The 14,375-nt window shown below is 37.5% G+C and overlaps 1 protein-coding gene across 1 annotated transcript in view; it reads right to left on the bottom strand.

Moving 5' to 3' along the window:
• Window positions 1-14,375, bottom strand: part of ZSWIM5 (zinc finger SWIM-type containing 5) — a 137,018-nt gene that overhangs the window by 33,764 nt on the left and 88,879 nt on the right. The window contains exons 3-5 of the mRNA XM_010982263.3: window positions 7,774-7,922; window positions 6,359-6,509; window positions 946-1,125 (exon numbers count right to left, since the gene is read on the bottom strand). Of these exons, the coding sequence (XP_010980565.3) occupies window positions 946-1,125; window positions 6,359-6,509; window positions 7,774-7,922 (480 nt within the window). The remainder of the gene's footprint in view (window positions 1-945; window positions 1,126-6,358; window positions 6,510-7,773; window positions 7,923-14,375) is intronic.

Here is a 14,375-nt window from a genome sequence, read left to right as displayed (position 1 = left end):
ATATACATTTGACTTTCTTTACGCCAATCCAAAGCCAATACTAGAAGAATGGGTTCCTGGGTTGTGAAGCTTAGAAGAATGCCAATAAAGGGTAGCTTCAAGAAGTGGCAAAGCCGTAGGATTTTCATCTCCTGTCACCTTAGTTGCCTTAAGTCAACTGACAGTCAATTATGGTACAATAGATGAAGAACAAGCAACAACAATAATTTAAGTGATTTCCTCCTGGAAGTTAAAAATGTCACTAGATTTATCACTTAAAATAAAAGGCAGTGCTGTCTGATAAAATCTAACAATAAAGGATCCCAATGGGCTAAAAAGCAATCAATTGCCAATAGCAAATGGCCCGAGTTAATGAACTAAAACCGATGTGAATGCTTATGCTCATGATATCTGATCAGTGAGCTCAAAAGGCAGAGGGTACAGTATCACTGTACTGGATCTGTTTTACAGTGAGGCAAGAGTCCTAGCTGTATCTTGGAAGGATGCCCATTCCTTGCTATCTGTTGTATAAAAATTTGAGAAAAACAGAAAAAAGTAAGAAAGGTGATTTTCAGGACATTTTAAAAAGTTTTTATTTTGTGGGTCTTCCACCCTTCCCTTGAAGTAGGTCTTCTGAGCTAAAAACCAACCCCATCTGAGGCCAAGATCCATTAGTCATGAAGAACTTGAAGGGTAAAGAGGATTCATGCAGAGCGCTCTAGAAATTTCTGCTGGGCATATAAAGACACTCTTGATGTGGAAAAGGACAGCATTCCCAATGACAAAGATAAAAGCTTGCTCTTATTTAAGGTTTGGCATTTCAAGACAAACAAAAGGACAGGCTTTTCTTATTTAGGATGACAATTCTGACAGTCAAAAGGTTGTCCAGTCACCTTTGCTCGAGGGCTTTACCTTCCAACTTTTGGAGTTCCAGGCACAGAGACCCTAAAAAGATATCTGGCTCACCTGAGCTGTGACTGGCATTCTGGGGAAGTGCATTGGTGATGTTGGGCAGCTCATGTCCATAGTTCCCATCCTCAAGGGGACAGACATCCAGGTCATTCCACTTCTGCAGTTGCTGCAGCCAACAGGATTTTTCCTCCAGTTTGCAATGTGGATTCAAAATGATGCATACCCATAAGGCCCCTGGAAAATAGAGCAACCCACATTCTTGACATCTCTCCTTTGATGTATGGCTAAGCCCTAATTTTTCAGTTTACTCTTTTCTTCCATTTTAAGTTGGTAAGAAAAATTTCCAAAACATCAGCTTTTCTCAATATAAAAAGTCAGATCTGCTAAAGTTTTCAGAAATGCTTATTTTTCCTCCCCAAAGGTTTCTTACAGCAGAGTGACTATCTTAATATCTGGATGTGTGCCTATGACGATGAACAAGACAGATCTGAGTTTGAATTCTAAACTCAAATCTCAGGCCAAAACATTTATTGTGAGCTTTCTTGTTTAGGGCCCTGTACTGGAGAATAAGACACTGTTCCTACTCTTGAGGAGCTGTCCAGTGGGGGAGATAGATAAATAAACAGAATGTCACTTGACTATGATAAGTGTTAAGATAAAGATACGTTCAGGGTACAACAATAGCACTGAGGAAGGGCATTTAGTGCAAGAAGGGAGGTGCTCAGGAAAGGTATCAACTTTTGGTTAGTTGACCTTGGACTTTCTGAACTTAAAATCCCTCAACTGCAAAGCTGAGATCATAAAAACAACTACTTTGTAGGGATATTATGAGAATTAAATGAGATAATATTTATAAAGGGTTTAACATATTACTTGGCATATAGTAGAATTTAGTATTTCCTTTTTCCAGGGAAAATAGTTTATTTGGACTTGGATTTTGATACTGTTGATCAGCTGTGATGCCTTAAAACTGTTACATTCTTGGCTTTTCTCTGTTGTGATAGCAAAGTATCATATATTCTATATAAACAATGATAACTGTTTCTTTGACCAGATCGCCCTTCACTTCAAGCAAACCTGCTTTTTCTTTGCAAGGCTGGCTATGGGGCTGAGCCAGAAATATTCTCAGTCTCAAGTTAACAATAAGTCTAGCTGTAGAGTGTCTTAAGTTAAACAAACATCCTTTGGGATGGAGCTACATTTATGGATGGAGGTATATTCAGACACTATTTCAAGGTTCCTCAGAGTCAAATAGGAAGGCTTTTTAAATGGTCTTTTAAAGATACTAACTGGAGATGATGAAAATTTGTTTCTATTGCTCAATTCAATTTTTCAAATAAACAATGAAAAATAAACCATATCATATAATGTAACAGTATTATATAATGATGGTTTTCAAGGAGATTATAGTTAGGAGTCACCCAAATAATAATTGTAATAAAGCATGGTAAATGCTATTATAGACATATATAAAGTTTTATGAGAATGTGTACGCTGGAACAATTAACTCTGCATGTGGGGTCAGGAAAAGTTATAATATTTGAGTTCATCCTTGAAGAATAAACATGAGTTAATTCTATTAAAAAATGGCTAACTAAACAGATAAGTTTATCTGTTATCACCACTCCTTCCTGATACTTCACTAAAATGAAAGTAGAGGGATAAAAACAGGCATAAGCTAACATAGACACAGGGAATGGGAGAGATGAAAGAGAACAGCCACAAAATTTTGGAAACTGGCAAGTATGTGGATGAGTGATAGCTGACTTTATGGAACAGAGTAAGTTGAAATCTCCATCAACAGTTAGGAAAGCCCAGAAGCAGACTGATTGATGCTGCAGAGCCCCACTGAAAGTGGGGCTGAAAATAGTAGAATTCGTTAGAAGTTTGTCAAAGATCTCAGGCTCACAGATTTCCTCCTCTATTCAAGGTAGCTTAGGGCCTGCTCATTCCCTCTCCTGGAAGAAAACCAGAGTTTTACTCACTGGAAAGGTTGATTCAGAGAAGCTCTGGATTGGGAATACTACTTACAGCTGAGGGTGGGGTTTCCATACTAAAAACTAAGGGGTTAAGGAAAAAATTTATATTGAACAAATGGACACTTCCCGCCCCTACTGCTGCCAACCTTATTTCCCCACTTGGTTCTGAGAAGACTGTGACAGGCTTATAATCCACAACAACAGACTGGAGGATTCATCTCTGGGGAACGAATCAGTCCAAGGGGGAAAAAACACTGCATATTCTGATAGCTGGGGTTCTCCAATGAAAAAGCCCAGCCAGATCATCCTTAGTTAAGCTGACTAGTTGTGAAGGACACCCACATCCACTCACACATACACAAAGGACTTCCTTTTAGCTTTTAAGTGTCTTACAACTTAAATAGAAATGGACAGCTAAGGAACATTAGATACATGAAGAAAGTATCTTACATAAAGGGCAGAGAACAAAGCAAAGGGAAAAAAAATTGAAGGAAATACAAACAAGGCAGAGAGCAGAGAAAATTAAAGAAAAAAACTGTGTAACTGATACCCTCAAGATGAGAAGATACAGCATCCATGAAACAAGTGCAGGATGCAACAACAATAAAAAAGGGCTCCTGGAAATTAAAAAATATGGTAACAAAACATATATTAAAATTAATAAGATGCTTGAAAGATAAACGTGAGAAAATCTCCCTGAAGATAAAAGATAAAAAAAGAGAAAAGATACAGAAACAAAGAGAGAAAAAATTAATAAAATTAGAGGATCAATCTCCATTTAATATGTTCAGTCACATCAAATAACCTATCAACTTTATTATCTTCTTAGAGACATCCCTTCTGGAACCCTCTGTTTTCTTATCCCTGGTCTAGAGTGTCCTCTAAGCCTGTTGCACAGTACCTAGAAGCTAATATCCAAATAGCAGGAGTCGTTCCAGACAGAGAGAAAATAAGAGTGAGGAAATGAAAAACAAATTTCAAGAAAGCATCTCAAACTAAAAGCCATAAGCCTCCTACTTAAAAAGGCCTACCAAGTATTAAGCAGATCAATTTTTTAAAAACACTGAAAAGACCAACAGCAAATATCATTGTGAAATTTCAGATTAATGAGGACAAAGAGAAAATACAAGGTTCCACAGAGAAAAAACAGGACATTCTCCTGAACCAGAATGGTCTGGTACTTCACGATGGGAAGATAGAAGACAACGGAGAAATGTCTTCAAAATTCTAAGGGAAAAGGACAATATTTTCAACCTAAAATTCTACACCCAAACTATTGATCAAAAATGGGGGTGAAATACAAACATCCAGCAATGCAAAATTTATCCTGAATTGTGGGAAATTCACCTCCCATGCATGCTGTCCTAGGAAGGTACTGGAAGATGTACTTCACCAAACAAGAGAGTAAGCCCAGAGAAAGGAAGATGTGGATCCAGAAGACAGGGGGTCCAACACAGCAAAAAGGAAAAGGTAAGAGCTAGAATGTCAGTGCAATGTCTGCATGGTTACTGTGAAGCTCTCTACAGGTTTAGAGAGAAAAGAATCTAGATTAGGGATGGGAAAAAAGTTCCAGAAGGGATGTCTCTAAGAAGATAATAAAACTGATAAATTATTTGATGTGACCAAATATACTGAATGAAGATTTTACATAACAAGATGGAATTGAGGGAGATGTTGCAGAAGTATGGTGGATTTGGAGTCAGACGGGTCAGGGTTCCAGTTAGAGCCACCATTTACAAGAGCGTGACCTAAACAAAATACTTAACTTTTCTGAGCTCATTTTTCTCACCTAAAAATATGTAAATGCCAATATCTTACCCTAGAAGGAAGTCCATGCCTACAATCCCTTCTGAGTAAAGAGTCTAGAAGTCGCTCCCAAGTTGCCATGCATTGTGTCATGTGACCCTGGTCACAACTAGTTGGACAAGTAAATTCAGATGAATAGTTCAACATTCTTGTACTCCAGAAAGTGTGACTGTGTCATGGCAGAGACAGTTTTCTACAATTCTTTATTTTATTCCATATCCAGAAGTAACCAGAGCTGTCTCTGCTTCTTTGCGATAAACACACAATTACCTCATAGGTTTGTTGTAAGAACTAAACAAAACAATGTTGAGTACAATCTTTAACACAGAGACTGGCACAAAACACTCAATAATGTAGCTATTCATTATTAATGAGAACTCCAAAGCCATTAGTGCCTCAGGTGATATCAAAAAGCCTCAGCACCCAAACTAAACCCAACACTTACCAGCCCCAAAATAACCAAGTAGGTCCCAAAATCATTAAGCCTCATTCCCCAAGGCTTTTAGCCTTAAGACTATAATGTACATGCTTCGAGGGAATTCACTAAAATTCCTAAGCTGTAGTGTTTTTCTTGTGCTATTTTATATGAGGGGAAAGTTTGTTGTTGCTTTCTTGGGTGGAAAAAGTATGGAAGAGCTATATCAGAACTTCTAGAATATGCCATATAGAACTTTACCAGTATAACCCCAAAGTGGGGCCATGACTGGATGAGTTCAGGGTATGGAGGATACTGCAAAAAGGGAGGGGAGCTGTGTATCAGCACTGCAAAACTAGCCCTGGAACAGGGGAGCAGTAAAGAGAAATAATGACCAAAGATGATAGTGCTGATATAGAGAATCCAGAACAGAGAGACCAATCAGGAGGCTACAGGTCTAATTTAATCTGTAAGTCCCAAGGCCCTCAACCAGACCAATGGTGATGGGAAATAAAAAGTGTGAATGAACACTAAATTGAATTTTGAAGGTCTAGGAATCAAATTTACTTGATGACTGGATGTAGGGAATGAAAGAAAAATGAGTCCTTGACAGTAAGTTTGGCAGAGTAAGAAATGGTGGTGCCAGCGCCAGGTTCAGGGAGATCATTTTTGCGGAAGGCCTTATTTCATTTTTGAATTTCTCAAGTTTGAGGTGATCAGGAGATCTTTCGGTAGAAATGGTCATAGGGCAGCTGCTAATATGAGACTAGAACTCAGAAAAGTGGAAAGAAGATGAGGATGAGATCACCATAGAGGTAACTTGGAAGCCATGATATTTAAAAAAAAAAAAAAGACGTATAGAGAAAGAAGAATAGAAGTCTAAGGCCCAAGTGTTGGGAACTGCCTTATGTCTAAGGGGTCTGTCTGGGAGTGATCAAGAAGAGCACACCCAGGGAGTGAGAAAAGTGAGGCTGGTGAGTATTTGGAGAGCCAGGCTAATGCCATGCGACAGAAGCTAAGGGAAAAGTTTTTCTCCCATCAAAGGCTTCTATCTAGTAACATCTGGGAACAGAATGCTGATGTCAATAGCAAAGCACGATGCTGTGGAAGAAGACAAGTGAGTTAAGAATTACTCTGGGTGGCCTCTGTAGAGCCTAAATCTTCCACCAGTTGGGCTAAAGTTCACTTAGCAAGATCCATGTAATGACTGTTGCCAGGGGCAAGCTGGTAGGATAGACATAGCACTTTTCTGAGACATGGGACTTACCTAGCTCGTCCCAGAGCTGCCTGCACTTATCTGTCATGCTTGTTCCTTGCTGCCTCCAGAGTGTGAGTCGTGGGTCAGCCATAAACTGCTCAGTTATTAGCGTCAGCATCCTGGCTCCATTGGAATCTCTCATCCGCAGCATTTCTCGAACCTGACACATAAGGAGGGGCAAGGGCTTGGTGACTGCACATCATAAAAAAGTAGGAGGAGAAGGAAGGGAAGGGGGAGGAGGAGATGAGGTATCTAAGCACAGCATATCCAAAGAGCCCTCTTGTTCTGAGAGCAAGTCCTTTGCATGTATTAAGAAAGCCTGCTGTGCACAATGAGATACCACTTCACACTCACGAGGATGACTAGAATCAAAAAGTCAGATAACAACAAGTGTTGGCAAGAATACAGAGAAATCAGAACCCTCACACATCGTTGGTGGGAATGTGGAATGATGCAGCCACTTTGGAAATCAGTCTAGAAGTTCCTTAAGTGATTAAACACAGAGCTACCATAAGCCCTATGAATTCTACTCCCAGAAAGAAATGAACACATATATGTTCATACAGAAACACTGTACAAGACTGTTTACAGCAGCAATATTTGTAATAGCTAAAAGGTAGAAACAATCCAAATGCCCATCAACAGACAAATGGATAAACAAAATGTGTGGGATCCATACAATGGAATATTATTTAGCCATAAAAAGGAATGAAGTACTGACACATGATACAACATGGATGTATGTATTTAAATACTTTAAAATACTATACTAAGTGAAAGAAGCCAGTCACAAAAGACTACAATGCTATGTGATTCCATTCCTATCAAACCAGAATAGGGAAATCTGAAGAGATATAAAGTAGATTAGTGGTTGCTTAGAGCTAGGGGAGGGGGACATAGGAAAAAGGTAAGTGATAGGTAAAGGGTGTGGGGTTTCTTTCTAGGGTTATGAAAATGTTCTAAAGCTGACTATGGTGATGGAGGTATATATCTGTGGATATACTAAAAACCACTGAATTGTACACTTTAAATGGGTGAATTTTATGACATGTGAATTATATTTCACTATAGATGTTAAGAGAAAAAACCAAGAAAACCTGCTGTGAGAGCCCCCAGTTCCAAAATACTAAGTCCCCTTAAGGCCCATTGGGCAGCCTTGGGTTCAAAGTAGAGGGAAGGTAGCTTCATGATTAACACTCTCAGCAATGCTATCTCATTTAGAGATTGGGGCAGAAGGAAGAGGACTACCAGGGTGAGGTAGCAGAGCTCCCTGGATGCAACCTGATCAGCTGCTCTGCTCACCCCCTCCCATTAGTTTTGAAGCATTCCATACAGCTAGGTCAAGTGAGCTAGCTACAATGCATGAAGCTAGAAGTGTGGTGAGCCCAATTTACTTAAGGGGAAAAAGCCTTTTCACATCTTACCTTGGCAAACATTGAATTGAGTTGCTTTCCAGAGCCATAGTAACCACCCTGGGAGAGAAAGAGCTTTACTTGTTCTTTCACCTGCTCTTCATCTAGATGCCAACAGTTCTCATCATCGATGCTGGCCCCAGCTGTGGGGTCGGGGGCACCTGTGAGGAACAGGAATAATGAAATGAATCCCTTGAGTTCCTGTGCTATACATTCAGCAAGAATGGCACTCTGAGTATATTCAGAAACAGATGGGTATTCTGCCTTAATCTGGGCTTTGCCAACTGTGTGGTCCTAAATAAATGTAAGAGATCTAATGCCAGTTTCATGTTCACTTAGGTCTCAGCTGTATCCTCTTCCAAGGTTTACAAATACTATCCTGGGGGAAAAAGCCCAGAAGGAAATAGACAAACATGAAATAGTGATGTATTTTTTTTTTTCTAGGAGAATGACATTTCTTTTCTTCTTTTTTGTCCTTCTATGAAGTTCAAATAAATCTTAAAGTACATGTATTACTTTAAAACTAAAAAAATACTTTAAGAAAATAAAATTTTCTCTTTTTAAAGTTCACTATAAAATTGGAGCTTCTCAAGTAGAACCAACACTTCTAAATTTGTAGCAACTTGCCCCTAAAGCAAAGTCAGAGTTATATACAGAGTGATATAATTTTATAAATTTATACCCAAAATATCTTTCATACTTGGGCTCACCTACCTCAACAACCTCTTAAAACAAAGTTTTAATTATTTATGCATCCCTCTCCCCTAGCAGCCTATTAGTCCCTTGCTCACAGTTGAATAACCTTTAGCACAGTGCTGGTAATGTGACAGGCACAGGAAATATCTGTGGAATGAAAACTAAATCTTCTTCTCTTACTCTGTCAAAGACAGAGTCCTGTGATATGTTTTTAGAAACCTGCCTCCAGGTGACAAGAGACTGTAAGTCAATGCTATTTAGATGTGGTCATGCAATTGGTTACAAATTCATGTCATGTTTCATCAGTCAATCTACCTTTTTTCTTGTCTCCTTATATAAAAGCCCTGCTTAAATGAAATCCAGGTCTGCAGAGAAAAGCTGCTCTTCTGCTAAATTTTAGTGCATCTTATTCTCCAGGTAATCAGGAGGACACACACATTCATTTATTCTATAAATATTAATTAACACTATTAACTTCCAGTTTATGGTATCAACTATATGAGACTTTTCCTCAAATGTATTATTCTAAACGCAGTCTGATCATATCACTTCCCTGCTTAGAAGTTTTCAGTAACATACTATTCTTAATAAACTAAGTCCAAATGTCTTAGCTTGGCATTCAAGGCCCTCCCTGCTCAGCCCCTTTTATTTCTAGCCTTGTATTTCCTATACGTACACTATGTTTCAGCTAGAAACTTAAGTGTTCCCAGAGGTCAACCACATTTCCTTATGACTTTACTTATGCTTTTCCCTTTACTTCCACCCTCCCCTCCGCCCCCGCCCAACCTGTTCTTTGGCCAAAAAAACAGTACTTCTCATTGTCAATATTGCCTCAGCGCTATAGTCAGGGCAGCAATGAGAAATGGAAACCATAAAGTATACAGAGAGGCTAACATTGCCAAAATTCATGTGCTGCTTAGTTCACTTGGTAGGACAGGCTCCTTTTTATACCCTCACTGAATTAGCCATATACCCCACTGCCACCTGTAAAAAGTATGCCCACCTTACGCTTATATGCGTATAAAGGCAGTAACACTTTTCTTAGTACTTTATTACTACTTACCTTAAAGACTTGTTGCGTTTTGTTTTACATTGGAATTATGCATTTCTCAGATATTCCCAACTAAATTGGAAGTTTTTTTAGGAGTGGGGATTCATTTTTATACCTCATGATGCCTGGCTCATTATTTCACTGAGTTAATTTTTATAGAATGAATAAATATATGTCTTATTGACCATCTAGATTTAAGCTCCAAGGGGGCAAAAAATATATCCTATACTTCTTCTGTAAGCTGAAAGTAGCAAAGCAAAACAAATATACTTCTCATCCTTACATCTTTATTAATAACATCCATTTACTGAGTACTTCCTACATGCCAGAGTAAGCACTTTTTATACATATCCCCACTAGAATGTATGCTCCTTGAGGGCATAAACTGTTTTAGTTGCTGGTATATTTGTAACATGTAGAACAATGCCTGGCACATAGTAGGTGCTTAGTGAATATCTGTTGGGTAAATTCCATTGAATTCCCCTAACAACTCTATGGTGGTATCATTATCCTAATTTTAAAATGAAAACAACTAAAGCTTATACAGGTAAGTAATGTAACAGATGAAAAGTATGGGTCAGGATCTGTATGTTGGTCTCTCTCTTTTTTTTGACACTCAAGCTGATCTTCTAATTCTCTTGCAAGTGCAAGTCATTTCAGAAAAAAAAACCAGTAAGAGGCTGACACAATTTTTAAGATTACCTAACAAGATTTAGGAAAACTAAAAATTTCCAAAGAAAGTTATCTCCCAGAAGCTCAGATAAAAGACAAAGTCATTTACATAGTTTGTGTTTGCATATTAAGATACATTGCATAGCATAAGGAATTATAGCCATTATCCTGTAATAACTTTTAATGGAGTAAATAATCTGTAAAAATATGGAACCACTATGTTGTACACTTGAAACTAATATAATACTGTAAATCAACTATAATTAAATTAAAAATAATAAATAAGGTTAATATATGTTGATCTCTCTTCAAAGTCTGTGTTCTTCATTGCAAAGCTATACTTTGGCCTCCAGCCTCATTAGCTGTGATCTACCACCTGGTTTTAGGACCTGAATGTAAGCTGGGTGGTGTGTCTGAAAATAGCCAAATCCTTTCTTGGTCTATTCTACCACATAGGATATAGGATAAGTCAGAATAATGCATTTTCCTCACAGTGGAATAATAAGAGTTCTCACCAATACAGTGATTCTCAAATGTTAATTACTTGGAGTTTGTGTTAAAAATGTAGATTATAGAGTCTCACTTCTGATTCTGGTTTTCAGTAGCTCTACAGAGACAGAACTGAGATAAAATGAGATAAACTAGGTATAAACTAAGGACTGGGCCTCTGAGTACCTTGTTAATGAGGAAAGAACAGCAATAGTGCTCCAAAGCAAGGGGCAGAAATGGTTTGAATAACAGTGCTGACTCTTGGGTGGTTCAATTAGAATATGAAAAATCAGGAGCACGACCCAGTCTCCCAAGGGAACTGGCCTTAGTCAACTGGTTGGAGGTGTGCAGTGACACCCCTCTAAGGATCTGGAGGGGTATGGAGAGTACTGGTGAATCTTTGGCCCAGGTGGTGGTAGTGGTAGCAGCTGCAGAGGAAATAAGGCGCAGTTGATTAATGTCTAGTGTACAGACAATGTAAAACTGCTGGGATAGGGCCAGGTTAAGGCAAAGCCTAGACAATTACTAACAGTAAAATTTCACCTAAAATGTCAAAAGGGTTTGTTTATCTGATAGGAAAGAAAGGAAGGTAAACTGTGTAATGTTTTCTGGTCTACAAGGAACCCAGGAGATGAGAAATGGGTGCCAAAAAGGGTGGTTGCAGAATAAAAGGAAAGTAAGTCAATATTTGAGGCATCCAGGTATCAAACTACAAGGAGCTGGTGTGACTGTTGAAGAAACCCAAGTCATCTGGGTGAGCATGAACTGGCAAGAGGCCCAAGGAGGATTTTCTAAGACCTCTTCATTCATTCAATGTTTATTAGAGCCTCCTATGTGCCAGCATCTGTGCCAAATACTGGGTATATAGTGTTAAACAAGCAGATACAGTCCCTATCCTTGTAGAGCTGACTGGCCGGTTGGGGAAAGGTATGTCAAGCAAATAACACACACATGTACGTATTTGTGTGCAAAGAAAGACAAGTCAAGTGAGTTTTCCCTGAGAAAGTGACATTTAAGCGAACACCTGAGGAATGAATAAGAGTTAGCCTGGCAGAGAGTGGAGGAAATACTGTGTGTATTTTTTGCTCAAAAAAGCAAGAAGCCATAAATTATTACAGTAATTAAGTACACATATAATAAGGGAGAGAGAACAGGAAAAGTATTCCAAGCAGAGGGAATATCATGTAAAAATGAAGGCAAAAGCCAGATCATGCAAGGCTTTGTAGGCCATATGAAATTTGGATTTTATCCTAAGAGCAATAGGAGGCCATTGAAGGATTTTAAACAAGAAATGACATGACAAAATCTGTAGTTATAGAAAACTTACTTTGGATGGCCATGTGGAGAATGGAACAGAAGGGAGTAACTGTGGATATGGAAAGATCAGTTGGAAGGCTATAGGAGCAATTTAGGTGGGAGATTATAGTGGTTTTATTTGGGGTGATGGCAGTATCAACAAAGAGAAGTGGAAAATGATGAAACATTGGGAGATAAACTTAACAGGTCTTACACTGGAATGAATGTGGATTATGAGAAAAACATGTTAGAGATGACCACATGATTTCTATCATAATTTGGTGGCTAGATGGTGGTGCTCTTTACTGAGCAAGTTTGAGGAAGAAGATAAATTCATGTTTGGCTATGTTGATCTTGAGATGTCTCTTTGATATGGACTAATCAGTTGGATATAGGAGAAATAAACCTGTGAGTCAGTATACACATGACATTAAGGTTAAGGATATAGCTGAGATTGCCTAAAGAATCATGTAGAATAAGAGGAGAAAACTTAGGATCAATCTTTAAGAAATATCAACATTAAAGGTCAGGTAGTAGACAAAAGAACAGCTTTTAGGAATGAATCAATAAGAGCACAGATTATTTTAAATAGATAAACCAGGCCTAGAGTTCACAACCAGCTTCTTGAGATGTCTCTCACTCCCAGGCAAAATCTTAAAAAAAAATTGATAAAAGTATCCCTATACGTGCTCATGGGTTAGAACATTTTTAGTCTTTTTATGAAAAGAGATGAGTATGAAACAAATTGCCCTCAGTGGTAAAGTGGACCCAGTCAATATAATTAACACTTTAACATTTTCATGTGAAAAATTCCACAGGATTATAAGGAAAATGGTAACAAGTGGAGATAAAATAGAAAGGATGTCTTCTATAAATAATTATGAAACAAACTATCATATGGTTGAGGCTCCAAGTTAGCACTGAGGCTGGAACAATGAGACCGGTCCTGAGGGAACTAGTAAGTCTGTGGAACCAATTTTTCTTTCATTCTTAAACATCCTTTATTAAATTATAAAAAAGAATACATGCTTATTGTAGAAAATATACTAAAGCATAAAGAAAATAAAAATCCACCTATAATGCCTCCAGCCATAAGTTACCTTTGTTAATATTATGGTATATTTTTTTCCAGTCTTTTTGCCCTGTACATATGCATGCAAACATGCTTTTTAAATTAAATTAAAAATTCTAATTGAAATGTTATAAAAAGTGTACAAATATTAATTTTAAACCCTGATGAATTATCACATAGTGATTATATTAGTGTAATTATCACTGAAGTCAAGAAATAGAAGCAGCAGCCTAGCCTTTCCTCTTTTCCCAAATGAACCACTATCCTTTCCTCTAAAACTAAGGACTTGTTTTTGAACTATACATAAATGGAATCATACAAGATTTATTCTTTGGTATCTGGCTTCTTTAACTCAACATAGTGTCTGTTAAGACTCCTATTTTTGTGTTTAGTGATATTTTATTTTCATTGATGTTTAGTATTCCATTATATGAACATATTAATTTATTAAGCAATTCTACTGTTGATGGACATTTGGACTGTTTCTATTTCAGGCTATTACAAATTATGCTACTCATTTCCATTGGGTATATATCTAGGAAAAGAATTTCTGGGTCATAGGGTACACACAGGTTCAACTTTAGTTAGATGATGCCCAACAGTTTCCCAAAGTGACTATAACAATTTACACTCCTACCTGCAATTAGTTTCAGCTGCTCAATATGCTCACCAATACTTGATACGGATAGTTTTTAAAAAATTAGCCATTTTGGTGAATACGTACTGGTATCTCACTGTGGTTTTAATTTGCATTTTTGATTACTAATTAAAGTGCCTTTTTAATACGTTTATTAGCCATTTGGATATCCTTTTTGCCAACTGCCTTTTTGTGTCTCTTGTCCATTTTACTATTTTTAAGGGTCCTTTACGTATTTAGGATATAAGCCCTTTGTCAGTTATATGTACTGTAAATATCTTTTCCCACTACTTGCTTGCTTTTTTAGTATCATAATGGTGTCTTTTGAGAAACAGAAGTTTAAAATTTTTAATTTAGTCCAATTTATCAATCTTCTACTTAAGACATTTTTTTCTACCTCAAGAACACGAAAATATTTTCTCATGTTATCTCCTATATGCTTTATTGTTTTACTTTTCACATTTGTATCTGCAATTCATTGGCAACTGACTTTTCTGTATGGCATGAGTAGGAATCAAGTCTTTTTTTTCCCTGCATGAATTTCCAATTGATCCAGGATTATTTATTCATAAAATTCTTTTCCCATTGCTGGGCATTTAGTATCATTCTTCTGCTTTGGAAACTTACATGTTTTTGTTGTAGGAAATTTTCTTCAGTTATTTCATTGATGAATTCTTTACCTCTGTTTTGAATTTCTGGGA

The sequence above is a fragment of the Camelus dromedarius genome, chromosome 14 (assembly GCF_036321535.1).
Source record: "Camelus dromedarius isolate mCamDro1 chromosome 14, mCamDro1.pat, whole genome shotgun sequence".
Taxonomy (NCBI): domain Eukaryota; kingdom Metazoa; phylum Chordata; class Mammalia; order Artiodactyla; family Camelidae; genus Camelus; species Camelus dromedarius.
This window is presented reverse-complemented; position numbering and strand designations above follow the sequence as displayed.